Here is a 27723-nt window from a genome sequence, read left to right on the forward strand (position 1 = left end):
TAGAATCTATATTTATCAATTTTCATGGTAGCTTCATTTGCTGATTTTACTTCATTTATTCTATTCGGCTTTGTACAATACAGCAAATAATTTATCAGTAACAGTAATTGAGAACTGGCGTTATGAGATTTGACTGTGTCCTGTCCTTTGCCTCAAGCTGTGCTACAGCAACAAAATCATGGTGTGGTGTAATTCCTTCTAAATGTTTCCCAAGCACAAAGACATAACTCTTCTGTTAAACATCCCTAAAGTGCCATTGTGTAAATCTAGCAAAAAAGGGCGAGCTAGAAGATCCCTAAAAATTGGATACAATTGTATTACGATGATACCGTAGATAGCAGAAAGCAATCAACGTATATGCGTACTGGGCTATTGTGGCGTCATATTGGCATTTTGTTGATGGAAAATTAGGGATTGACTTTGTCAGAACTATTTCTAATTTTGTACTTCTTAGAAGAGCTAGCTATGTCTACTGCTACATATACAATAGACATCTGCATGTACACGTAGGGTCAATGGTCCACTCAAGTCTGATGAATGACAAGTGGATCCTTCTATTTTAATCAATTCCAATTCACCATCACACATAAAAATGCACTACTTCAAGCCAGGCCACAGAGGGGACCAGGGACTCTGGTGCCTATTTCCTTTCCTACTGCATTTTAAAGGGGTTGGGACGCAAGCCCCGGATCAGTGGGAGACTCCAAGGAGGGGGAAGTAGTGGTGTCCTCAGAGAGAGCATTGGTGTGACTCTGAATGGGGGATATCTCATCCCAAAGAGGCGGCCATGTGGTTCCCCCCGCTGGATCAGGGGAGGGCTCAAGATGCTGCCTCAGCATCTAGCTCTTATTGGAGCCCTGTGGCATCTTAAAGGAATAGGAGAAGCTCTGATAACGAGATGAGAGATGGAAAACTAGTAAACAAAGCAAAAGCGCTGTGTACCAGACCATGCATAGCAGAAGATGAAGCAGGAAAGACCTGTACTGTGATCTTCCTTTATCTCCTTGTAGGGGAGTAGAGTGGCTCTTGGACACTATCATGTACGCCACAGCTGTAGATCTTTTCGGCAGAGAGAGGCTCAGTAACCATTGAATGTGTAAATAATGGATACGGGCCCTCACTGGAACTAGAGAGGGGAGGGTACTCCAAGAAGTGTGGGAATTTTTGTTTGTATATTTTCAATACATTTTAATGCTTTAATCTACACATTTGAAATATTTGAATGCCATTACAATGTCATGTATAATCTTTAATAGGCAGATCATTAATGGATATCAATGGAACATTAGATATTTGTTTACATCTCTGTTAAAAGGAAGGTATTTGCGATTAGCATACTGATAAGCAGGTATTACAGCAAGCTGTGAAATTCGTCCATTCTTCATAATAGTAAATACAATATGGTTTAATCTGGATGCTATCTGTGTCTCTCTAACTATATCTATCTTACTTTTCACTGAAACAGAAGATGAAAATATTATGCCTCCTGCTACCAATCCTCCTCCCACTGACTGTCGCCCACTATGTTTGTGGTAAGCTAACCTTACAAACCTGTTTTAAATAAACAATTTTAACCAAAACAAAGCAATGGAGAAGCCTTAGACTGAATTCAACTATCAGTTTTTCATTAATCCTTACTTAGTGCACCTGAGGTCACTATAAAGCGCCCTTTCAATTGCAACCAAAAAAATTCTACAAGACTGTAGCTCAAAAGATAGATGACTTTGCTTTCAATTGTAATCTCTGTTCTCCATCCTAATCTGGTGGAATGCCCTAAAAAGTATATTCAATTCTGATCTCATCAGTAAGTTCACCTCTTCGTAATAGTTTGCCTCCATTGCCTACTTTACGCTCCAAATCAGGGCCATTTCTTGGAATCCTCATGCCTCAAGATATATAGCATCTTGCTGTCCAATTGTCAACTGGGCTCCATTCATTGGTGATTGAAGAGTAGGGAGGTACTATATCTACTCGAGATGACCAACATTTGCTGTTTGTGAGGACTATCATCCTTTGTCCTGCTGGTGGGCCTCTTAGCCTTCTTTGTTCCATGTCTGTGTTCATTGTTGAGAACGTATGAAGTATGTGGAATGCATGCTGTCTGTGTACCACATTGGTCAATAGGGAGAGCCCATTCTAGGTTAGAGTGAGCAAGCATGCTCCTTCTGCGTTTAGCTGGAACTTGAGTCTTATCTGTATCCAGATGTGAACTTACTGTAAGTAACCTACTAGTTTACTTAATACTGAGTGAACCACCACTTCCTAATAATGAGCATAAAATGGGAACAGTACCTTATGTATATGTGCCCAGATCCAAAGGTTCATGTAGGGCGCTTATAATTCTACACAGTTTCATTTGCCATATTCTAATTTGTTCTCTCCTATACTCTTCCTACATGGAGCTATCTGTTGACCCATTGGCCTTATTAGTATCTATGTGGTTCCTTGTTGTATACTGTAATGGTCAGATAACAGACAATGGGTGAAGAGGGTGGGCTGAAATTCAGCATAGTACTATCTATTATATGAATTGCGATTTCAAAGCTTTATTCGAGCAATATACTCATTAAAAAGCACAACATACATTTAGAAAATACAAGACATAAAATTGACCCTCTTATACATTCAATAATAAAAACCGTTGTGCAAGCTTTAACAGAAAAGTAATAAAAACAGTTAAATACACATTTACACAAAAATCAATGTACATTAAAAGAGATAGCCCTCCGTCTGATAGACCATGCCCACCCCAGGTATTTTGCTGTTCCCAAAACAATTGGCAAATCAGTGGAGGTACAAATAATTCTTAGCGCCTCAACACCACTAGATGTCCCTAAGTTCCTACAGAAGGGAACTAGCCATACTCTTCGAGGGGTTGCGTATGCCTTACAGAGGAATAAAAAGTGGCCTATGCTTTCCTTGGCTGCACCACACACCGGGCAGCACAAGGTGGTTGTACTCCTCCACCTGCCCGTCAAAGATCTCAGGGGGAGAGAACCAGATCTTAACTGGAACATTAGCTTCCTGTCTCCTGGGACGGTGATGCTGTCCCAGTATTATTCTAACAATGGACACTGTTTAATTTCCAAGAAGCACCCCCCCCCCCCCATCGTGTCAGATCTCGTTCTGCTCCAGAGTCTGCCATCAATCCTATCCCAATATAAACTTTTGATGGTGTTTTTACTAGGAAAAACTTCCCCAGGGGGATTATTCCAGAGATTGGAGAGGCCGAGTTCACCTAGAGCAGCCCTGAGGTGTTTAAGCCATGTTATTTTATGGAAAACATCAGCTTTGATTATTGCAAGGAACCCATCGGCATAGTGCCGTATCTCTGGGGTGGTCCAGAGGCGTCTCCAATAAAGGATTGGGCGCAATCTTACTCGGTCACTGACTGATCTTCTCCCAAGATCAAGACCAAGCGGGATTAGTGGGGTGCTCTGGGGGAGTCCCGTTATACCCTTAATAAACCTGTTCTCTGATGTCTGCAAGGGAAGAACCTTGTCAAAGCCCCATAGTTCCGCCCCGTACAGGGCAGACCCAATGGCCTTTGCGTCATAAACTGCCAGGACTGGTTTAATAGGTTTAGATTTTGATTTTTTGTGTTCAACCCTTAATGCTCCCGCGATCTGTTGGTGTTTCAGGACCGCCTTTTCTATATGGTACGACCACTTTAGATTGTTAGTGATCTGGACCCCGAGGTAAGTAAATACACTGACCACCTCTAACTCGCAATTATTCAAAAGTATTTTTGGGCGGGCTCTACGCTTAGGCGAGAAAGTCATCAGCTTGGTCTTGCCCACATTCACTTCCAAGCCGTGTTCCCCGCAAAAGTGGTCAAAGATATATAGGGCGCGCTGCAGGCCACCCGGTGTTTAGGACAGAATTAATGTGTCGTCGGCGAACATCAGGATCGGGACCCTGAGGCCCGCCAACGAGGATGCATCGACACAGGCATCCAACATCCGAGCCACAATTCCGTTAATAAATAACAAAAAGAGCAAGGGTGCCATTGCGCATCCCTGGCGAACACCACGTTCAATGGGGAAGTCGGCGGAAGATTCACCGTTCGTGCCCCATTGGACCCTGGCAAAATTAGCCTCATGCAGCCTCATAATCAGGGTAAGTAACTCGGCTGGGAGACCAATTTCACTCAGGACTGCCCAAAGCTTTCCCCTTGGGACCAGATCGAAGGCAGCCCGCAAGTCGACAAAAGCGACATACAGGCTGCCCTCGCCAAGTACCACCGTTCCCCATTGGAGTAAGGCAAACCGAAACACCTGGTCAACTGTACTTGTGGCCCGCCTAAAACCGGCCTGGTAAGGGGACAATGCGCTATTCTTTTCAACCCAATCCATTAGCTTGTTTACCACCATTCTCCCTACCACTTTTTGAATGGTGGCAATCAAGCTTATTGGCCTATAGTTAGCCGGGAGGGACCTATCCCCTTTTTTATATATGGGTATAATGATCGCCCCCTTCCATACTTCCGGGACTTCAGCTCCTTTGGCGATAGAATTTCCCAGAAGGGAAACATACCTGACCCACCGACCCATGTCATTTTTAAAGACGTCAGAGGGTATCCCGTCAAGACCCGGGGCCCTTCCCCCTTGGGCAGCACATATTGCAGCTTCTGATTCTTTAAAAGAGAATAAATTCCCAGTTGCAAATACCACTGGAATCGTTTTCACAAACCCAACCTCCTTAGACTCTGCATATTGGGGTTTAAAGTATTCCACCCAGGCACCCTCGGCGACATTGTTATCGGGTTTGTTCGGAGTGCCACCACTACCCCACTTTAATAATTTCCAGAATAACCTGTCCTTGACCCCTGACGCTTCCTTCAATTCAGCCCAATACTCGTCATCCCATGTTTTTTTCGCTAGTAATATACTAGCCTTGTATTGCTTCCTGGCCTTACTAGTAGCTTCCATATCCCTATTCCTAATAGCGCTACCTAAGGCTAACCTGGCTTCCCTGCACTGGTGGTTGAACCACCTAGCTGGTTTAGGTGGTTGTTTCCTGTTTGTCTTACGTGCTCTCATAAAATGTGGTCTTATGAGGGTAAAGAGCTTGTTTTGTATATCCTTTATTTCCCTAGACCCTGGGTTAACGGAATTTTCAGATTCCATTGCAGCAATTGCAGCATCCAACTCGGAACTTATAAAGTCCATTGAATCTGCATTCGCCAAAACACTTGGCCAATTAAGTCTACGCATATCGTTAGTCATTATGGGCATTAGATCATCATTCAATTGCTGGCTACCAGGCATGATTGACCACCAATTATGGGTCACACAGAGTGGATTGTGATCACTTTCCAATCTACCCTCAACTTTCATGTCCCATACCCACTGCCATAGACTAAGGCTGCAAATGACATAGTCTATCCTACTATGATTAAGACCATTGTCAAAGGTACAAGCACCTTCCCTATCACCTTTCGTTCTCCCGTTGAGAGCTCTCAACCCATATTCCAGGCAGATATCATTCATTAACAGGATATCTTTCGTCCACCGTTTGACAGGAGCCAAGGTTAAGGTCGGGACACCCCATTGTGTGTCCTCGTCCTGCCCCAGGGGATCATCCATACTATCAAGTGGCTCGAAAGTCCTATTCAGGTCACCAGCTACTATAATTTTGTTCCCCAAGGACTGTGATTCTAGGAAAGTGGACAGGGCCTCTAGAGTGGGGGAGCTACCTGAGTTGGTGCCCCTAGCATAGATATTATAAATATCTATCACTCCCCCCTTTTCTGAAGCCAATCTTAGCATTTGAATGTCCCTACAGCCCAGATCGACCAAGTTTGCTTCAATTTGTAAGCTTTGTTTCACCCAAATTGTGAGGCCACTCATTGGTCGACCCCTGGAACCTTTACTTGCCGGGATTGAGAAGTTTAGATAGCCGGGGAGGAAAATAGGATCGCATGCCCATGTCTCCTGGAATAGACAGACTTCAAAACCATTAACAAAATCTATCCAATCCTGGGACATCAGCTTGGTTCATGTAGGGCGCTTATAATTCTACACAGATTCATATGCCATATTCTCATTTATTCTCTCCTATACTCTTCCTACATGGAGCTATATGTTGACCCATTGGCCTTATTAGTATCTATGTGGTTCCTTGTTGTATACTGTAATGGTCAGATAACAGACAATGGGTGAAGAGGGTGGGCTGAAATTCAGCATAGTACTATCTATTATACGTAAAGTTTAGTAAAATAAATAGGTCTTGGCTAATTCCGGACCTAAAAAACTGATTCGTTGGTATGGCACTTCTCCTACTGCACCAGCAACAAAGATATATAGATGTTGTGGCTGACTGGCCATCATTACCTTGATAGCAAAATAGTCATGTGAAAACACTGTCTCCTGTCTAGAACAAACACAAGGAAAATGCATCTTGTAAACTGATGCCAACACTTTGATGAAATGACTGCTTATATCCTCAATCTGTCTTTATTTAGATATCTATGACCCTCTCACTGTGAAGAAACTGGCCATACTGGACCTGGTGGCCAGGTGGGATGACACCGGGGCTACGGGAAAGGATGTTGACGAACATATTCATAACTTGAATGAGGATCACGATGATCATGATGAACACGAAGATCACGACCATCACGATGATCACGAGGAACATAAGGGGCACTCCCATGTGCATGGCCATACACATGAACCAAACCTTTCCCCTCAAGGCAATATCAAAATGTACAGCCACAGCTGCAAGGAAATCAAGACAAGAAATCCGGCAAGCCAAGGTATGTGAAATGTGATGTTCCTCTTAAATGTTCTAATCTTTAATGCAGAAATGTTTCTGATCATTTCAGAAACATGACTTCTTTCTTTAGGATGCATCCCACCTGTCTTTTGCCATTACAGGCCTGGTGAAGATTTTTAAAAGAGAACTAAGTCGCCGCACACTATTAAAACATCACACTTAAAAGGTGCACATTTTTACTGACTCGCAAGGGTGGTCAACATGTTTTCTTCAAAAGAAGCCAGTGCATTATTCAGGACAAACCTGTTGTTCCACCTTAACATGGACTTAATGTAGAGGGAATATCATAGCCAACAGTAAGTAAGTGCACTGAGACAACACACTTGTTTTTCCACTTTTCCAAGTTAAAATCTCACTGGTTGCGTAACTATATAAGCACAACAATGAAAAGTTAAAAATACTATTGTTATAGTAAAAATGCACAGTATTAAGACAATATTCAGCCATACTATTGATGCAAGATAGTTCATACAAAAATAAGCATATATCAAGCATTATTTTACTTTTTGTATAGTAGATCCTCTTGTGTTTGCCTACACCGAATGAATAATTGTTAGAAGCTCATAGGGAAATATCATCAAACTCTACTCTGGATCTGTTCTTTAATGTATATGATCTTAGTCTATCACAGCACTGCATTATAATGCACCCTAATAATAACTAGTTGATACTGTACATCAAGGCCAGGGAAGTAGTCATTTATTCCCATGGCTGTGCATAACCCTGTAAGACTTTTTTTACAGAATTTCACAACATTCCCTGAATATTTAGCGAAACTGTGATTTTATAATTAAGGTAATTTGCATATGTCTAGCGTCACTGTATTACGCCTGCAAGTTCTTTACACCACAAGTGTTTGGATCAACTTAGAATTTTATCCCCCATTTCTGCTAATTCAGTCCTCCATGAAGAAAACATTCAGTAAGATGGTCACACAAAAACTTTTGAAATAGAGTCAACTTCCCAGTTAGTTGCCTGCCTTAAAAAGTCTCAAAGGTAGGTTGGATTCCAGTCTACTCCCAATGGTGATTTGTGAACCTTCCTTCGCAAATTAGGATTTCATTTTAAAAAGTTGGTGCATAATTTCAAGAAATTCCTTGTAATACAATTAAATCTTCATTAAAGATTAATTCCCACTATATAGTTAAATAGTAGTCTAGAGAACAAGTGTGCAATGTAAACTCACTTTCAGAGGACAGAAACCTCTTCACTACCTTGAAGTTGGCACCGATTTTAGAGGTCTAACCAATAAATGCAAGAAGATGTAAGAATACTATTAAATTACAATCCTCATTCAGATATCAACTGTATGGGGTTGAAGTATATTTTTGGGAAGATTTATCTTTATTTTGCAGCCTTTCTTATCATGATATATTGTGAGATTCATGGTGAGGGACAACAAAGTGACAATACGCATGAGTGATGCTTTGGCATGCCAGGACTAGCTTGGATGTCGGTTTGTAGATTGCCCTTGTGTCAGGCACCCTACCTTGCTTGTGATGACACTGTTTTTAAAGTGACAAGAGTGTTAGTGTAACCTGCCAATGAAGGAGGAATTAGTATCACAGCGCCCAAGACAATTTTTTGCCTATAAATGAGAAATTGTGGGGCATAGTTGCTCAAGACACAACCAGGCACAAGTTAGTCAACACCATTGTTGCCTGGGAGGAGAACACTAAGGGGCTGATTAAGATCGCAGGCTTAACGGGGAAGGGGACCACCCAACATAGTGTTGGCAGTCCCACAGCGTACATAAAGATGCAACTGCCACTGTGGCGGTCGTGTTGCCTGTCTTTTACATTGTGGTGGGAGCTGCTGGCTGCAGCACCCGCCGCAATGTAAACAAGCATTGGCATAGCCAATAGGTCTCGCTTTTGGGACCTTATAAGTATTTAGTTATGCAGCACAATATCCTTGGTGCAACAACAACAACTTTTGCATGGCTAAACACTTATAAGGTCCCAAAGGCGAGACCTATTGGCCATGCCAATGCTTGTTCAGAAAGACAAGGATAGATATAGGACCCAGTCAGACACACAACCGCACTAGGATGTGGACGCATTGACAGGCACTGATTGTATCATCCTTCCATCATGTGCAAAGCTTTCACAGGGTATGAATCTGCATATGTCATACAGGTGCAAGGGTGGAGTTTGTTTTGTATTTACGCCACTTATGCAGCTCTGAGTCTGGATTCTCATTTAGTGAACATTTATCATTGGCTACATATTCTTGGCATAAATTGATGAGGTTCAAAATATTCATAGTTGTTTACCTCTTGTTCAGTACATTTGTAAAACTTGCAGCTTTGTCGAGCATTTCCTGCTGAGTGGCGTGTGCTCTTTTTGGGCATTCTGATGTGTTTCACAGGAGTAATAACTTCTCCAGTTTCCTCTTCTCCACCCCCATTGCCCACGTGTGCCATCCTTTTTGGCACTGCGAGAACATCACAATATTTTTTCACTCGGGCCCCATCTGTGACTAGGAAGTGTACACAGAAAGGCAGCTTGGCTAATAGAGTCCTGTAAGGGTTGCCCGTGTGGCACAGCCGTGCTCGCATATGGGGTCATTAAACATAGAAGATGTACATACCGTAATGTTATTGATTTAGAATGTGGAATTTCAAAACCAAGCTCTCTCTCTTTGCCAGACACTGACTGGCTGCTATAACCAGGCCCACTTAACAAGACTAACAGAACAACGTGTTTTACGACCAGACGTTTAGGCTGCAGTGCCTCTGTGCACGATTGTGAAATGAACCGTGGGTATGTTTCACAGAAGTCCAAAGTAGCAGCGTCGCAAGGGCATCTCTCCTAAATGAAACACTGTTAAAAATGAAAAAACACAAAAAACAAAAAAAACAATTGTCTTATCAAGAAACATTGCTGAGCAGGCTGTCAATAGGAACTTACTGGCAAATGTACATGTGAAACAGATGGCGTGAAGGAGGGAAGAGGAGCGAGTGGGACAACACATGACATGGCAGTTTGCAACAGCTATGAGTTGTGGAGTTTACAACTGCAAGGGGCAGTGCATGCTTCTGTGGATACAGCATTGCATGTGTTTGCATGGAATGAGGGGCTCTGCATGTGCACTTGTGTGGGAAACACGCACTTGTGAAGCAGGGTGCATTTGTCTGAGTGTGGATGCAAGGTGCGTGGTTATGTGTTCGGAAGGAGCGTGGGCTTGTATTTTAAAAGAAGAGTGCACACTTTCACCCGGGGGGCCAGACTGTGTGCTCTTCTGTTAAGAGAGGGAATGTATGCGCCTAGTATGTGACTCTTGTTTCGTGCCAAATGCCGCTGTAGAGAGTTTACTTGGCTACCAGTTGCATGGATTGGCTGGGGGAAATTTATGTGTCCGATCCAAAAGTTGTGAGTGAAGGCTACATATGAGTGCGTATACACAGGAGATGCATGTTTGGGAGAAGTTGGACAATGCATGCCTGGCATGAAAGGCGAGCGCCTCGCACAGAAGGAAAAACAAGCTGCGAGACGTGCTCTGTGGTGGGGGAGGAGGGGCATTGAAGTGAGGTGCGCGCCCTGGCTGAGCAAGAGGAAAGCCAGATTGCGCCTCTGTTATTGCCTGTGCACGTAACCGCACACTGTATGCCACACAAAGCTGTGGTTGCACTTTTAAAATTCCACTCCCTAATGTCTCGCCAGAGCAGCGCATGTGCTGGCTCAGGAGAGACCTAAAAAGGGATGTTTTACATATCCCTGTACTACGTGACAGGCACTACGCAGAGCCTTTTCCATGGTACAGGGATATGTAGGGGGCACCATAGGTGCGCCCCAACACCCAAACAAACGGGCCAGAGGGGAAGGCAGCTGCTACAAGACCCCAGTGTCCATCTCCGTCAGCCTTTCCACTGTGGGGGAACCGCTATGGAAAGGATGATGGGCAGGGACCATCCTAATCCCTACGGCAGGCCCCACCACCATTGTAAGGTTTGGGAGGCCCTCTGCAACACCGGCGGGCTCAAGGAACCCATCAGATTAGTGACGGTCGGGCTTGCCGCCTGCCAGCACACCGCCCGCCATCAAAATCTTGAGGGCGGGAAAGCTGATTAGAATGGCTGGGAGACCACCACTGACAGCATGTCAGTACTGGTCTCCCCGCCATCCTAATCAGCCCCTAAATCAGGCCCACAACACCACAATGAACACTTTTATGGTCATTAAGGCTCACTTGCTTTGCACACTTGGTATGATCAAAGTGGGTGTATTTTATTTTCTGGCTATTCGATTACATATAATTTTATCTGCTCCTTTACCAGCAAATCCAGCTATTACTTCCTGTACATCTTCCTGGCCGTTGCTTAGGTGATACCGCGGTCCAAGTCTCACTCATGAGCCAGCATGATAAACTTTTCACCAACTCCTTCAAACAGCACCAAGTGCTCTCTTTTATTCTCTTCCTTCACCAGTGCTCAGTTTCTCTTGCATCTGTTAACTCGCCTTCATTGCATGGTGTGCTTGTCTGGCATTCTTGCACAGCACAGTCCATCAATTTCCACACCCTTCTCCCTCTCTCATCTGCTTCTTCCAATTCTTCGCTAAACAAGCAGACTCATAAGCTAACATTACTGGTTCAATCCCTTGTTCTCTATATCCCTTCTCTTTCAATAGACAGCTGAGTAGAGAGACTTGCTTTTTTTTAATCATGAAAGATTCCCAATACCAAGTTCCAATTTTCAGATACCGACAACCCTCCTTCACACACTCTGGGTGCTCCTATCCTTCCTCTTACATGAAAAGTTATGTACAAGAGGTGTATAAATAGTCCTACATGTAAAGTTTGAAATGTCCCATAGCTCCCAAACACTCCAGAGCTCCTTCTCTTTCTATCACTGAGTAATTTCCTTCTCCACCTAAGTTCTATAGACATACTGTATGAAATCTTATACTCACATCTGTGGTAAGGGTGAGGATCCTGAATACTGAGCAAGGAATATGTTTATAACTTGGTGCCATAGTATCCCATACAAAAATATTGATATAAGTTTAGATTTTCTATACCCAACTCTACATATATGTAACTTGACAATATTGATATCATCAATGTATGTACGTATGGAGCTAAGAATTGTACATCTGTACTTCTGTACCTGCACTTATCTTTCAATATCATTGTACTCAATATATTGGCTACAATATTATGGTGTAACAATGTTCCCTTCTCAATATTCCAGATTACAACCAGTGATAAGCATATTATTCCTCTTCACATGGAAATGCTCCAAAGATTTGCCTTGCAAATCTCTTTCACTACTACTGGGCATCTTGATCTTCTCAGTCCAATAAAATCAGCACCGTTATTCATGGTCTCTCTCTCTCTCTCTTAGTGGTATTACAATATTTAGTAAACTCCTTGCTGAACATGGAGTAGTATTTCCTGAGTCCCAAGAACCACTTCACTTTATCGTTTTATGAAAAGTTTGGCTTACCACTGTCTTGTGGACCAAGTGACCCAAATACACGATTGACAGTAAGCATATACATGACATTTTTACCGGTTCACTGATAGAATATCAATGCTAAAAACATTGATATAAAAAATATCGCAAAAAATATATAGAATGAAAAAATATCGACTCCCTATATTTAAACAGGTAAGTACAATAATATTGAATCAAAACCATTGAAGTTAAAAACATAGATGAAAAAATATTTATTCAAAAATATAAATAAACTAAAATAATATATATTCGTTATATACGTTATTAATATTATCTTTTAACAAAGTAAATTAGATTTAATATACATTTTAACTAAAAATAAAAAATAAACTTCATTAAAAAAATATAAACATGCAAATAATAATTTATACACACACCTATATTTACTTTAAAATAATTTATTAACAATTATCTTTATTTGATTTTTTAACTTTTAAATGATATACAAATAAAATATTTAGATATATCAATAGTTAAACATTTTAAAAAAACATTGTATAATTAATTAAAACAGTAAACTATTAAAATAAAATTCAAACGTACATTTCGCAATAAAATAAGTACAACAGTAGGGAAAATGTTGGATAGCGAAATAATTAAAATTACTATTCCAACCACAGTGAGTGCAACAGTAGGGAAATTATTGGATAGCGGAGGGGTAAACATTACCATTCCCACTCCAAAGAGTGCAACAGTAGGGAAAGTGTTGTATAGCGGAGGGGAAAAATTTACTATTCCCACTCCAGCGAGTGCAAGAGTAGGGTAAATGTTGGATAGCGGAAGAATTAATTTTACTATTCCAACTTCAGTGAGTGCAACAGTACGGAAAATGTTGGATAGCGGAGGGGTAAAAATTACTATTCCCACTCCAGTGAGTGCAACAGTAGGGAAAGTGCTGGGTAGCGTAGGAGTAAAACTGACTATTCCCACTACAAAGAGTGCAACAGTAGGGAAAGCGTTGGATAGTGGAGGGGGAAAAATTACTATTCCCACTCCAGTGAGTGCAACAGTAGGGAAAGTGCTGTATAGCGGAGGGGTAAAATTACTATTCCCACTCCAGTCAGTGCAATAGTAGGGAAAGTGCTGGATAGCAGAGGGGTAAAAATTACTATTCCCACTCCAGTGAGTTCAATAGTAGGGAAAGTTCTGGTTAGCTAACGGGTAGAAATTACTATTCCCAGTCCAGTGAGTGCAACAGTAGGGAAAGTTTTGGATAGCGGAGGGGTAAAAATTACTATTCCCACTCAAGTGAGTGCAAAAGTAGGGTAAATGTTGGATAAAGGAAGAATTCCATTTACTATTCCAACTTCAGTGAGTGCAACAGTAGGGAAAATGATGGAAATAGGAGGGGTAAAAATTACAATTCCCACTCCAAAGAGTGCACCAGTAGGGAAAGTGTTGGATAGCAGAGGGGCAAAAATTTGTATTCCAACTCCAAATAGTGCACGAGTAGGGAAAGTGTTAGATAGCGATGGGGTAAAATTTATTATTCCCACTCCAGTGATTGCAACAGAAGGGAAAGTGCTGGATAACGGAGGGGTAAAAATTACTATTCCCACTCCAATATTTGCAACTGTAGAGAAAGTGCTGGGTAGTGAAGGGGTAAAAATGACTATTCCCACTAGAACGAGTGCAACAGTATAGAAAGTGTTGGATAGCAAAGGGGAAAATTACTATTCCCCTCCAGTGAGTGCAACAGTAGGGAAAGTGTTGGATAGCAGAGGTGTAAAAATTACCATTCCCACTCCAGTGAGTGCAATAGTAGGGAAAGTTCTGAATAGCAGAGGAGTAAAATATACTATTTCCACTCCAGAGAGTGCTAAAGTAGAGTAAATGTTGGATAGCGGAAGAATTAAATTTACTATTTCAACTTCAGTGAGTCCAACAGGAGGGAAAATTTTGGATAGCAGAGGGGTGAAAATTACTATTCCCACTCCAGTGAGAGCAACCGTAGGTAAAGTGTTGGATAGGAGAGGGGCAAAAATTACTATTCCCACTCCAAAGAGTCCAACAGTAGGGAAAGTCTTAGATAGCGGAGGGGAATAAATTTCTACTCCCACTACAAAGAGTGCAACAGTTGGGAAAGTGCTCGATAGCGGAGGAGTAAAAATGACTATTCCCACTACAGAGAGTGCAACAGTAGGGAAAGTGTTCGATAGTGGAGGGGTAAAAATTACTATTTCGACTCCAGTGAGTGCAACAGTAGGGAAAGTGCTGGATAGCGGAGGGGTTAAATTACTATTCCCACTCCAGTGAGTGTAACAGTAGGGAAAGTGCTGGTTAGTAAAGAGGTAAAAATTACTATTCCGCCTCCAGTGAGTGCAATAGTAGGGAAGGTTCTGGATAGTGTTCCCACTCCAGTGAGTGCAACAGTAGGGAAAGTATTGGATAGCGGAGAGGTAAAAACTAAGGGGCACATTACGATCGCGGACGCTGAGTAGGAGGGAACGTCCGCATGTGCTGCGGCGTTCCCTCCTGTGCAATTAGGATGTGACCGCCACCCTGGCGGTCACATCCTCTATTTTTAACATTGCGGCGGGTGCGGCTTTAAGCTCTACGCGCCGCAATGTTAAAAACGCATGCATTGCATTTACATGCACAAAACGGCAGGCACCGCGCGGTGCCTGCCGCTTTCTGCATGTAAATGCAGGGGGGTACCATAGGTACCCCCCATGTGCACCCCCCACCCCCCTTCACCCAGGGGGCCTGCAACGGGCCCCCGAAGTGAAGATCCGTATGCTTTTCCACGGCGGAAAAGTATGTCTGGGAAGCCATCCCAATATGTCTGGCGGTGTCTGAGAGACACCGCCACCATATTAGAGCTTTTCCGCCGCGTTGTAAGCCGACCGCAGCGGAAAAGCGTCGGACTGAAACCAAGACCCACCAGCCATCCTAATGTGGCGGTGGGTCTTTGGTGGGTCCGCAGCGGATTTTCCGCATCCTCCGGGCCGGCGGTGGCTTCCGCTGGCCCGGAGGATGCGGAAGATCCGCGATCCTAATCGACCCCTAAGTACTATTCCCACTCCAGTGAGTGCAGCCATAGGAAAAGTATTGGGTAGTGGAGGGATAAAAATGACTATTCCCACTCTGGTGAGTGCAACAGTAGGGAAAGTGCTGGATAGCGGAGGGGCAAAAGTTACTATTCCCACTCCAATGAGTGCAACAGTAGGGAAAGTGCTGGATAGCAGAGGGGTAAAAATTACTATTCCCACTCCAGTGAGTGCAACAGTAGGGAAAGTGCTGGTTAGCAAAGGGGTAAAGTTACTATTCCCACTCCAATGAGTGCAACAGTAGGGAAAGTGCTGGGTAGCGGAGAGGCAAAAATTACCATTCCCACTCCAATGAGTGCAACAGTAGGGAAAGTGCTGGATAGCAAAGGGGTAAAAATTACTATTCCCACTCCAGTGAGTGCACCAGTAGGGAAAGTGCTGGGTAGCAGAGAGGTAAAAATTCCTATTTCCACTCCAATGTGTGCAACAGTAGGGAAAGTGCTGGATAGCGGAGGGGTAAAAATTACTATTCCCACTCCAATGAGTGCAACAGTAGGGAAAGTGCTGGTTAGCAAAGGGGTCAACATTACTATTCCCATTCCAGTGAGTGCAATAGTAGGGAAGGTTATGGATAGTGTTCCCACTCCAGTGAGTGCAACAGTAGGGAAAGTATTGGATAGCGGAGGGGTAAAAACTAAGTACTATTCGCACTCCAGTGAGTGCAACAGTAGGGAAAGTATTGGATAGTGGAGGGATACAATTCACTATTCCCACTCCAGTGAGTGCAACAGTAAGGAAAGTGCTGGATAGCAGAGGGGTAAAAATTACTATTCCCACTCCAGTGAGTGCAACAGTGGGGAAAATGCTGGATAGCAGAGGGGCAAAAATGACTATTCCCACTCCAATGAATGCAACAGTAGGGAAAGTGCTGGGTAGCGGAGAGGTAAAAATTACCATTCCCACTCCAATGAGTGCAACAGTAGGGAAAGTGCTGGATAGCGGAGGGATAAAGATTACTATTCCCACTCCAATGAGTGCAACAGTAGGGAAAATGCTGGATAGCAGAGGGGTAAAAATTACCAATTACAACCCAGTGAGTGCAACAGTAGGGAAAGTGTTGGATAGCAGAGAAGCAAAAGTCACTAATAACATTTAAACAATTGAAAAACATTTAATAACATCTTGAAAATAAACAAACAATATTTAAAAAATATCCAATTACATATATAAAACACTAGTTTACCAGTCGCGCGTTGCTCCAATCTCAGAAGAAAGGAAATTCAAGGAAAATCGTTATGATAACCTTAAATTTACATTGTGTCATTGTTATTGAAACGTATTCATTTTATTTTTAAAAACATTTCTAAGTGTGGCTTAAGCAGTGCGTCCTCGATTGGCTTCCAATCTTGATTCTGGTTGCTCTCCTGTTTCATTTGAGCGGGCTTGAGCAGTGCGTAATTGATCATTTTCCGATCTTGATTCTCGTTGCTCTCCTGCTTCATTCGTGCGGGCTTGAGCAGTGCGTAATCGATATGTTCCCAATCTTGATTCTCGTTGCTTGTTCGTTTGAGAATTACGGGCTTGAGCAGTTTGTATTCGAACATCTTCTAATCTTGCTTCCCGTTGCTCGTCTGTTTCTGAATCTCGTAATGCCTTTTTCTTTCGTTCTTCTGATGTAGATTGACCAATCGATTTCCGTTTGGGGGCCATAACTGTCGACGATGCTTGCAAATTCGCTGTCTATTTCAGTATTCGAAGGATTATGGAGGCCCAGGGGGCCGATTTAATTTTTTTTTTCCAGAAACCTTCGCGGGAGTGTACTCAACAACTTCCCAAAGTTTCATGGCGATCGGATGAATGGTGTAGTAATGCATAAAGGGCAAACAGACAGACAGACAGGCATACTTTCGTTTTTATATATATAGATATAAAAAGAACACATATTATAATGTTAATTACATAAGACAAATAGGTACAAATATTATATCAAATAAATTAATAAATACATTTATAAAAAATATTTATTTAAAAGGAGCAAATATTAACAAACACACAAATTATGTCAAACAAATGAATGCATTTATTTTATTTCCTACCCTATAACACCACACCAATAAAAAAGACTTCAACATTTTTATTTACATTTATTTCCATAATTAACATAATTAATAATGAATAAAAAAATTGTATTAATAAAAAAAGATAATAAACATTCATTGAGTACACATTCTTTAACAATATATTATCCTCAACACACACCTAAAAGTAATTACACGATTGCCTTAATTAATTACTTATTAATTAATTTAAATGAATTAACAACTATTAATTCATCAATAAAAATAAATTACTTCCCACCCTTACGACCATGTACACCTATAAACACCACAACACACACCTAAAATTAATTACACAATTACCATAAATAATTAGTAATTATTTATTTTAAATTAATTAACAACTAATTAATAATTCATCAATAAAAAAATGACTTCCCAATATTTACGCATATAACCACCACAATACACACCTAAAATTAATTACACAATTACCATCATTAAATACTAATTAATGAATTAAAATTAATTAACAGCTAATTATTAAATAATTAATAATAAATGAGTCTTCACATTTTACACTATAACATCACAATTACACAAATATTAATAAATGAAAATTATTCAATACATTTAATATAATTAAATTACTTCCCAACGTATTACCCTATAAACCCACAACCCACTACAGAACTAAATGCAAAAGTTTTAAATTAATAAAAATTAATAACTACTAGAAATAATCAATACATTTTATATAATTAAATTACTTTCAAGCCTATTCCCCTATAGACCCACAACCTGCTATGGAACTAAAAACGCAAAATTCAAATGAAATTTGTTTTATAACTACTCAAATTATAACACATATAATAAAAATACAAACAATTCTTATACAAAAAACAAACATCCCATACATATGAAATATATACTAAAATACATAACATGAATAAAAAAATCAATATTTTTAACAACTGTATTTTTTGCAAACGCTAATAAACACTTTGATATTTTTTAAATCTATATTACTTACCTAAAATCGATATTCTGGACCACTGGAATTTGTCTGTCGATATTCCTGACCCACAATATTTTTCCCACAATATTTGTGCAATTCGATATGTTTTACTCGATATTCTGTCCCTGCACCAGTTTTTACCATTTAACTATATAAACACCATTTTCCAAACTTTCCAAACCCTTTCATAAACTCACATGTTCTTCTGCATACTTGCCATAATTCAGGACATTGTCTAGGGTCCACATTAGTCTTTCAGTCCCCTTCATAAAATGTTACATTGTTCTAGTAAAATATGAATTGTAAATGGTAGCTCCAGGCGCATGCTCACAAACCTGTATACACATGAAGACATCACAAATGGTATTAAATGCCTGGATCCTTCTTACAGCCACACCAGGTGGTAAGTGGGAAACATCCAGTAGCTTCAGCTAACAACTTTGGGAACTCTGGAACTTTGCGTATTATATGGTTTTCTACCCAAATGTTTTGGTTGTGGGTGCTGAGATCCATGCATACTCTCAATCCTTCTCTTAAGGATACAAAACCTATGAGAGCCAACCTCTCTTTAGATCAGAGGTCTTCAAACTTTTTGTACGTTGAGCCCCCCCAGCTGAATTGTTTTAAATGTCGGGCCCCCCACCACCTGACAGAAATTTCTGGAATCTTGTACACTACATATTCGACCGCCACTCGCATATCCCGGCCATATCCGGCAAATAATGTTCAACACAATAAGAGTGTTTAGTAAACTGCAGGTTTGTGAGTGGGTGTGGTTAAATGAAAGACGCTTATTACACAGCTCAAAACACAATTTTCCAAGATAAAATGTCCACAAATTGTTTTTACTAGGGTGCTTTGTTTTACACATGACATAGATTGATTATAACTCCACCAAAATTAATGTGACAGGTGTGCCTGTTTTTCGCCACAGAGACCTTCAATCTGTGGATGGATTTTCTCTACAGCCATCCTCAGGTTGTGCTCCACATCCAGTCTTGAATGGTACTTGAGGCTCCATTAGGATGGCAGGTGAACTTTGTCTGCCCGCCATCCTTGCGGGAATCGGGAACACCCGCGATATGTGCGGGGGTCCCGCCGTGCAAATGATGATGTGCCCGCCACACTGGCGGGCGCATCATGCATTTTTAACATTGCGGCGGGCGGTGCTTTAAGCAGCACCCGCAGCAATGTTAAAAATGCATATTTTGCATTGGCATTCACAAAGCGGCAGGCACTACGCGGTGCCTACCTCATTGTGCATGCAAATGCAGGGGGGTACCATAGGTACTCACCATGTGCAGCCCCCACCCCCCTTCACCCTGGGGGCCCACAACGAGCCCCCAAAGCAAAGACTGAATGCCTGGAAAGGCATAGGACCGCAAGCATTGTAATATGGTTGGCGGTTTCTCGCAGACACCGCCACCATATGTACGCACTTTTTCCACCGGTCGCAAAGGCGGAGGATCATTTCAGTGAGGATGGCAGGCGGATTGCCCCCGCCGGGCTGGCGGTGGCAAACCGCCAGCCCGGCGGGGGCAATCCGCCCGCCATCCTAATGGGGCCCTTTGTCTTTAATACCGCAAGTGCTGAGAACCCTTTCTCACATAAATAGGACGAGCTGAAAGGCAAGAGAGTTTTGATAGCAGTTGTCCTGTGTGTACAGATTCCATGAGGATGACGCACTCTTGCTTTATTTCCTGAAAATAAAATGTCTTTGCTCTCTTATGTTGTTGTTTTGTCTGGTAACAAGTGGCTGCCTAAGAGTGAGTTGGTGATTCCCATTTGTATATAAGAGTTTTTGTAATAATGTAAAAATGAAAATCTCTTTGAACAGGAGAAGGCGCTGTGCTGCAGGTTTTTGTTGTCTATAATTGGGCACACAGAGTTTGTTTCTTCCTTGCTTTGTTCCTACAGACCTTGCTGAAACCCCCAGAGATGTTTCTTTACACTACAGAAGCATGGGCACCCCATACCCCATTGCAATTTTCTTTAAATTAACTTGCTCTGCATAGGTGTGCCAAGGTTTCAGATTGAAATGTTTGACATTTTCATAATTTCAGTGTAATTGTGAGTGACATTTCAATGACTATAAGTGACACTTTCTCACGAGTAAAATCAAACGTTGAAGACGAGGGAAACATAAGTATTTGTAATTGCACCCATTTGAGCAACCTGACTGCGCCAGCAAATGCACCTTTTCATAGCATACCAAGTCAGTGTAACAGTAGATCATGATTTACACTCTCTTCCTTCACCTGGGCAATGGAGGTCTGACCTGTGTCACCTTAGCACAGTGAGTAACTGAATGTGTTGTACTGTGACACACTTTACAACTGGCACCCACTGACTGTAGGCAGTTCCCTGATCGCGCAGTGCCAAAAAGGAATTCGCTAATTAACACAAACACACAAGGGTGGCAAGTGCACTGCACAATACACTGAGGCCGAATAAATATTTAGGCCTTAACAAGAAACATTTCAATATTTCCTGCCAGGTGACTTGGTGTGAGCTGCGCTGCTCAGCTCACTTTAATTAACTGCATCAATGTATTCTGGGAGCTGTAGTGCAGATCGGGTCCGGATTAGTTGGTCCAACTGAAGACCACACATTGCTGATTTGTAAAAGAAAAGTCCATGGCAGGCACATGTGTGAGAGGGAGGTCTGGAGAGCCACAGGCCCTTTCTAAATAGGTTAGATTTAAATAACCTGCTGAACACGAGCGCTAGAGTTTGCTGGTAACTGTACTAGGGTGAGCAGATTTCGCTCCAAGCTTCCCTCCTCTCTCCCACATCAATTTTACTTGATGCATCTTATTACATCGAGAAAAAAAAATATCATGTGTACAGAAACAGAACAATATTGCAGTTTCTGCTCACAGTACGTTGCAAAACCGGGTACCGTAACCGAGAAGCCATTTTCAATCCTCCCAGATAAGAAACAGTCCTCTGTTCCTGACAGACCTCGCTGAAACTCCCAGGGAGGTTTCTTTAAATTACAAAAGAATGAGCATGTTGTGCCCCAGTGCAAGATAGTTAAAACTAACATTGTGTGCCTTCGATTTCCCTCTCTACGTGGGACATTTGAAAACAAAGGTGAGATTTACAGGTGGAGTGCGCACCACCCTGAGATGATGGCCCTCCCCCTGCCCCCAGAGGGGCGCACCCCACAGATTGAAGAAGTCTTCTTTAGATTATCATTTCTATTATATCATCATTCACCAACCTCTTTAACTCCAACTCCAGAAACACACTCAGTAGGTGGTAACATATTACATTTTATTTATTACCAATATGAACCTACATATCTTAACCTTCCAATGACCTGCAGCTGCATTTAGGGCCTGATTCTGATCTTTTTTGTGAAGACCTCCGTACTACTCGGATCCGTAGGGCTTTACGAGCGATTTGTGCCCCTAGAGTTCGAACGAGCGAGTATGATGCATTCACATGCTTACAGACTCGGTTCGCTCGGACTCCCCTTGAACTCTATGGGAGCTGTATACTGGAAGCGTAGACAGGCTCCCATAGCAAAAAGGGATTGATGGGGAAAAGAGTGCACCCTGTGGCGGGCACCCCATGGTGCCCGCCACACTGTTCATGCATGGGAAGGGGGACCCATGGGAATCCCAAGGGTCCGAATCCGAGGTCTCCAGATGATGGGAGCTCACTATGGGCCCCAAAAGAACCATTCTGGCAGCTTTTTTGACCCAGACATACCAAATCGTGAAGGCTGTCCGAATAGTGCATCTTACTTGCTCGCTCAGAAACAGAGTCCATTGAATTGTACGAAGCGTCTGCGTACGAGTCGTATGGATGGGATCTGGTTGGGAGATGATTCGGTCAGCAAGTACGCCTCCAAAAGTAATTCACGTCCTCTTGCTATTTGGAGGAAGACTTCCCACTACTGATATTTTCTACTTTCCATGACCATGGGAGTGCCTTCCCAGTGTTTTCCTGTGGTGGGAGTGTCTGCCTTTTTGCAGTATTCTCCATGTACTTGTGTTCGGTGCCCTTTTGTAACATGCACACAACACTTTGCCCTTGTAACACACGGTTGCTACCTCACACATGTTTTTACCTTTGATACTTGCACAAGTGCCACCTTGCCTACGCAACGCCTGTTCTTGTGCCTAGCACTTATTGCAGTATTATACCTCAAATTATACTCTGTTTTCTCTTTTAACTGCACACTTGTCACTTTTCCTCTTGTGCACTTTTGACTACCTCATGTATTTTTTGTTGTTCACAATTTTTACTACCTCAAGTATTTTGTTTGCTCACAATTGTCACTATCACCTTTACTACCTCATGTATTTTTGGTTGCTCACAATTTTTACTACCTCAAGTATTTTGTTTGCTCACAATTGTCATTGTTACCTTTACTACCTCATGTATTTTTGGTTGCTCACAATTTTTACTACCTTATGTTTTTTGTTTGCTCACAATTGTCACTATTACCTTATGTAAGTAACGTATGTTGTAGTAATCTGCTCTTCTGTAATGTTTCTCATTATGTTTCATTTCTGTTCCTAATGTGAAGCGCTCTGACGCCTTCGGGTAAAGTCCGCGCTATATAAAAATGCATAAATAAAAATAAAAATAAATAAAATAAATACGCGATCTTTGCATCGTACTTGGTCGTTCAGACCTGTGTACAATTCGTTTGGAAAAAAGGGCTACGAATCAGATCCGTAAAAGCCTAATCCGATTTGTAGGCCTTCCGAGCGAGATTAGAATCGACCCCTTAGTCCTTGATGGATGGGCTACCAAATGGCTGAGGAGGAGACACCACTTCCCCCTCCCCCTCCCCAGCTATAGCCCACCCACTAGTTTTAAAGCCCCCCCCCATACAGTGGGGATGATTTTTCATCCAAACTACTTATGTCTACATAGTAGAAGCACTACAGCAGAATGCTTCAAAATTAGCAATGCTAGCTGGTCTTTCAGCACGGTGGCATAAAAGACCAGGCAGAATTTTTATTTAACACTATATTATCCTCAACACACACCTAAAAGTAATTACACAATTACCATAATTAATTACTTATTAATTAATTTAAATGAATTAACAACTAACTATTAATTCATCAATAAAAAATAAATTACTTCCCACCCTTCCGACCATGTACACCTATAAACACCACAACACACACCTAAAATTAATTACACAATTACCATAATTAATTAGTAACTATTTAATTTAAATTAATTAACAACTAATTAATAATTCATCAATAAAAAAATGACTCCCCACTATTTACACCTATAACCACCACAACACACACCTAAAATGAATTTCACAATTACCATCATTAAATACTAATTAATTAATTAAAATTAATTAACAACTAATTATTAAATAATTAATCATAAATGAGTCTTCACATTTTACACTATAACATCACAATTACACAAATATTAATAAATGAAAAATTATTCAATACATTTAATATAATTTACTTCCCAACGTATTACCCTATAAACCCACAACCCACTACAGAACTAAATACAAACGTTTTTAAATTTAGAGACATTGTTTCTCTTTTTAAATAATGTCCTGAGGCACTGGGATTTGTCTATCATTCCCTGCAGGGCATTAGTCTTGTTTCTATCCCCATAGCTACACTGGGCATGGCTGTCCCACCTGGTAAAAATATACAAAGAGAAAGGCACAGCTTTAATTATATCTGGAGCCATATAATTCATATAGTGACCTTTTCAATACCACATGAGCCAGTTGTGCAACATATGGCCCAAGTCAAAGGTGTTTTAAACAGTGGAGCTGGCTGAAGTTCCACCTTAAAAAACACTGTGATAAACACTGTGGTTAGCACATCTCTGAATAGCATGAGGGAGCCAACAGTTGAGTGTACAGGAAACATGCCACTTTTTTGCAGCTGCTCCAATCCCACCACTAGAAAGTAGACCCTTGAAAACCAACATATCAGGCTCATCCAACTTTAACTGTAGCATTAGCCTCTGGTATTTTGTGAGGCCACTATGTCCAGATGGGCGCTTGGTCAAGGAATTTCCACTTTCTTGTAAGGGCTGCATTCTAACAGACATGGAAACTGCCCAGAGGCTCTTCAGAAGCCTCCAAAGAGCGTTTTTGGCTGGAGGCATATGTTGCAGTGTGACAAGGAAGTATATATCGATATTTTGTGTGAGTGGCATCTCCATTTAAAATCAATGGGCCCGATTCACAAAGGTGAACTGAGAAGAATGTCTTACTTTACGACTTTCGATATTCACAAAGGGCATTTACGAGTAGTAAAGTTAGACTTTTGTCTCAGTTAAACTTAAGTTTTGGTCTTATGTTTAACTGAGACCAAAAAGTTAAACTTAAGACCGAAACTTAAGTTTAACTGAGACAAAAGTCTATCTTGACTACTAGTAAATACTCTTTGTGAATACCATAAGTCATAAAGTTAGACTTTCGTCTCAGTTCATCTTTGTGAATATTGCCCAATGTGTCAATAAATACAACTGGTCTAAATATATTTTGTTTACAATTTACTACTTTTAATGTCTTTAAATGTAGAAAGGTTTTAGAGTATTACTCTTTATCAGAGGGGTATAACATGAGTTGTGAAGGTGAAAATTTGCCTTGAAGTTTTCTTAGGGGAGGGCATAACTCTGGGACCTGCCGTTTTTGGAGTTTTGATTACTTTATCTACTCTGTCTTTACAAATCTGTGTTTCTAGGAATGCATTGCCATATATACATTCCTGAAGTCGGGGATGACTCATAAAACCTGGGGCTATGGACTTTATTGAATGAGGAGTATTGCTTGTCTTTTCCATTCCTAATCATGGTAAACTAATAGAAGCTCTACATTTTGTGGTTTTTCTAGGTTAAATATTTAGGTAATTGGCTAGAAGCCTGCATGCTTTACTATTGTCCAACAATCTAGTTGCAAGTGTTGTCATTGTTCTTTTTTCAATCTCATTGGATTGTTTTTAGAGGGTACTATAACTCCACGCAGAAGATTGATTTACATCATATCCTTTCTAGCAGTTTAATATCAAAAGCATCTTCCTCAAGAAGGTGACTGGTGTCTTTGGTATTTTATAAGTACTCTTCGAAAGCTTTACCTCATATATTACTCATACATAAATTAGACTAGGAAGTAGGTCATAGTTTTATTGTTCTCATGTTTTGATACACTTTGATGTGACTCTACCATGTTACATCTTTATTCAGTATATTCTACTCTTTGAAATTGAGGTAAACTTTTTTTATGACAGTCATATACATAATTCTACCTAACAGTGGCTCATACTCTTGCTAACTCTTAGTATGTCCGATATGTCAAAGTAGAATGTAACAAAAAAATCAAATAGGAAAGCTATCATCTTTTATTTGCATGAGCACTTGGAAACAGTTTTATACATATGAACATACATATGTGTGTGTGTGTGTGTATATACATATATATAAATATATATATTTTTTTTTGCATACATCATATCACAGTAGTCTGTGTTTTATTTATGAATAGATGGGCTATACCAACTCATCACTGAAAATGGAGTGGTGTACCAGACATTCTGCGACATGACAACCAGTGGAGGTGGCTGGACCTTGGTGGCCAGCGTACATGAAAATAACATGGCTGGAAAATGTACCGTGGGGGATCGCTGGAGCAGCCAGCAGGGCAACAACCCTACAAATCCAGAAGGAGATCGGAACTGGGTGAACTATGCCACATTTGGGGCCCCTGAAGGAGCAACCAGTGATGACTACAAGGTAAATGGTTCAAAAACATAACCTTCTTTAGCAATCCCTCAGGAAAACCTAATGGTGCATGAGATTGTGTTTGGTGATGTGTTGCTGTGGAGCTGCTGGCACGAACATTGTTTAAAATGAACAGGTCACAGATTACTGTAGAGACATTTACTGGAACGCCAGTTGTGAAAAACCTTAAATGGCTATTATCATGAATTAATTCTTCCTGGCAACTAACCAACTCCAGTCTTTTACCCTCAACCCCACCAGCCATCATCAGCAAAAAGAGGCCTTAAGACCAAATAAATGTCCCTCGAGCTGATGCATATATAGTATAAAACAGAAAATTAAATGAAATTTGTATAGTGTTAGTCGAAGGAGTCAACTAAAACAAGAGTTTTTAGGGTATTTGCCTGCCTGATGTATAGTATTTCTTTTTATGTCCTATCATGAGTCTAAATTTACACTCAAGTTCTGAGTTGTTTTGGCCTAATGTGGAAGCTGTATCTCTGGTCTGGAAAGTCTTGCTGAGGGACACATTTGTATTCAACCCACCTTTGAGAAAAAGAGTACACTTCTCTTAGGAGTAAGTGATCCATCTCAAAAGCTTCACCGATGACTGGCATGTTGATTTATTAAAGAAAGCTCCCTCTTATCCAATCTTGCAAAAGTTATTTTGGGTCTTAGGGTGTTCAATTACCCACGAGGAATGAACATCCTGTGGTTTTTATACCTAATATGACCAACCCAAGAGAATGAAATTGAGAGCATGTGTTAACTGAGAATTAGTGTGCGAGTGTGAATTTATGTATATGCAAGTGGCACAAGTGTATGAGTGTGCCTGCATTTTTGTGAGTAGCAGCAGTAAGGGGTAGAAAGACTTCCTCACTTTTTCAATCATTGCACAGATTTTACCCTCCTTGACTGCCACCTTCACATCCAAGGTGTGCATCAGTTCTGGTTTTGTCACGCTCTTCTCATTATGTTCCTGGTGACTGGACTAGTTCCAAGGTCCCTAAAAAGGTCCCCATCACAGAGAATTATACAAAAAGAACTCTAGAGTGGACACAACTGCTGATGGTAAGTTCTACGTTGCTTGATCCCGTCCTGGGAGAAGGGCTTTGCCAAAATTCCTACACAGAAACCGAAAAACAGGAATGTCCCCTGTTTTTTTCCTTCCCAGCAGTGAAATTGGGCCATATCCACTGTTAAGTGAACATTAAAAAAATGCACATTTGCTTTTTGAAGATCTGTGAGGGCCTGGGCAGTGTCATTTCCTTAATCCTTAAAGTTAGATGAATTGCCCAGCCCCTGAAATGTGCACTTCAAAGCAACTTCCTCACCAGTGAAGTCTGTCTGCAGTGTCTGCCAGCAGGGTCCAGAGAGAAAGGCACCACACTCAAACTACTGTCTGGCAAGTTTCTTTGGAAAGCACTATAAGATGCTGCTCTTTGTAACTAGCTGAATGTTACTTCCATTAAGTCTATTAAAATGGCACAATGATTCCTCGTTCCAATTAGGAAGCGGGATACACCTGAAATTAGATGGTTTAACGCTGAGTGCTCCAAGGTGCAAAAAGATCTTAGGAAAGCCCTGCAAGTGGTCCCCCGGGATATGGTCCAGGTAAAGTTAGCTAGACAGAATTACAAAAAAGTAATTAACTCAAGGAAAAACGAACTAAGAAGGA

At 41.2% G+C, this 27723-nt stretch overlaps 1 protein-coding gene across 1 annotated transcript in view; it reads left to right on the forward strand.

The window, feature by feature from the left end:
- The first annotated feature begins 1465 nt into the window (after positions 1-1465).
- LOC147677757 (intelectin-1-like) overlaps positions 1466-27723 on the forward strand; it is a 47594-nt gene continuing 21336 nt past the window's right edge. The window contains exons 1-3 of the mRNA XM_086945397.1: positions 1466-1532; positions 6467-6760; positions 25810-26057. Coding sequence (XP_086801523.1) covers positions 1469-1532; positions 6467-6760; positions 25810-26057 — 606 coding nt within the window. The 5' untranslated portion in view covers positions 1466-1468. The remainder of the gene's footprint in view (positions 1533-6466; positions 6761-25809; positions 26058-27723) is intronic.

Source organism: Lissotriton vulgaris, chromosome 12 (genome assembly GCF_964263255.1).
Source record: "Lissotriton vulgaris chromosome 12, aLisVul1.2, whole genome shotgun sequence".
In the NCBI taxonomy this organism is placed as follows: Eukaryota; Metazoa; Chordata; class Amphibia; order Caudata; family Salamandridae; genus Lissotriton; species Lissotriton vulgaris.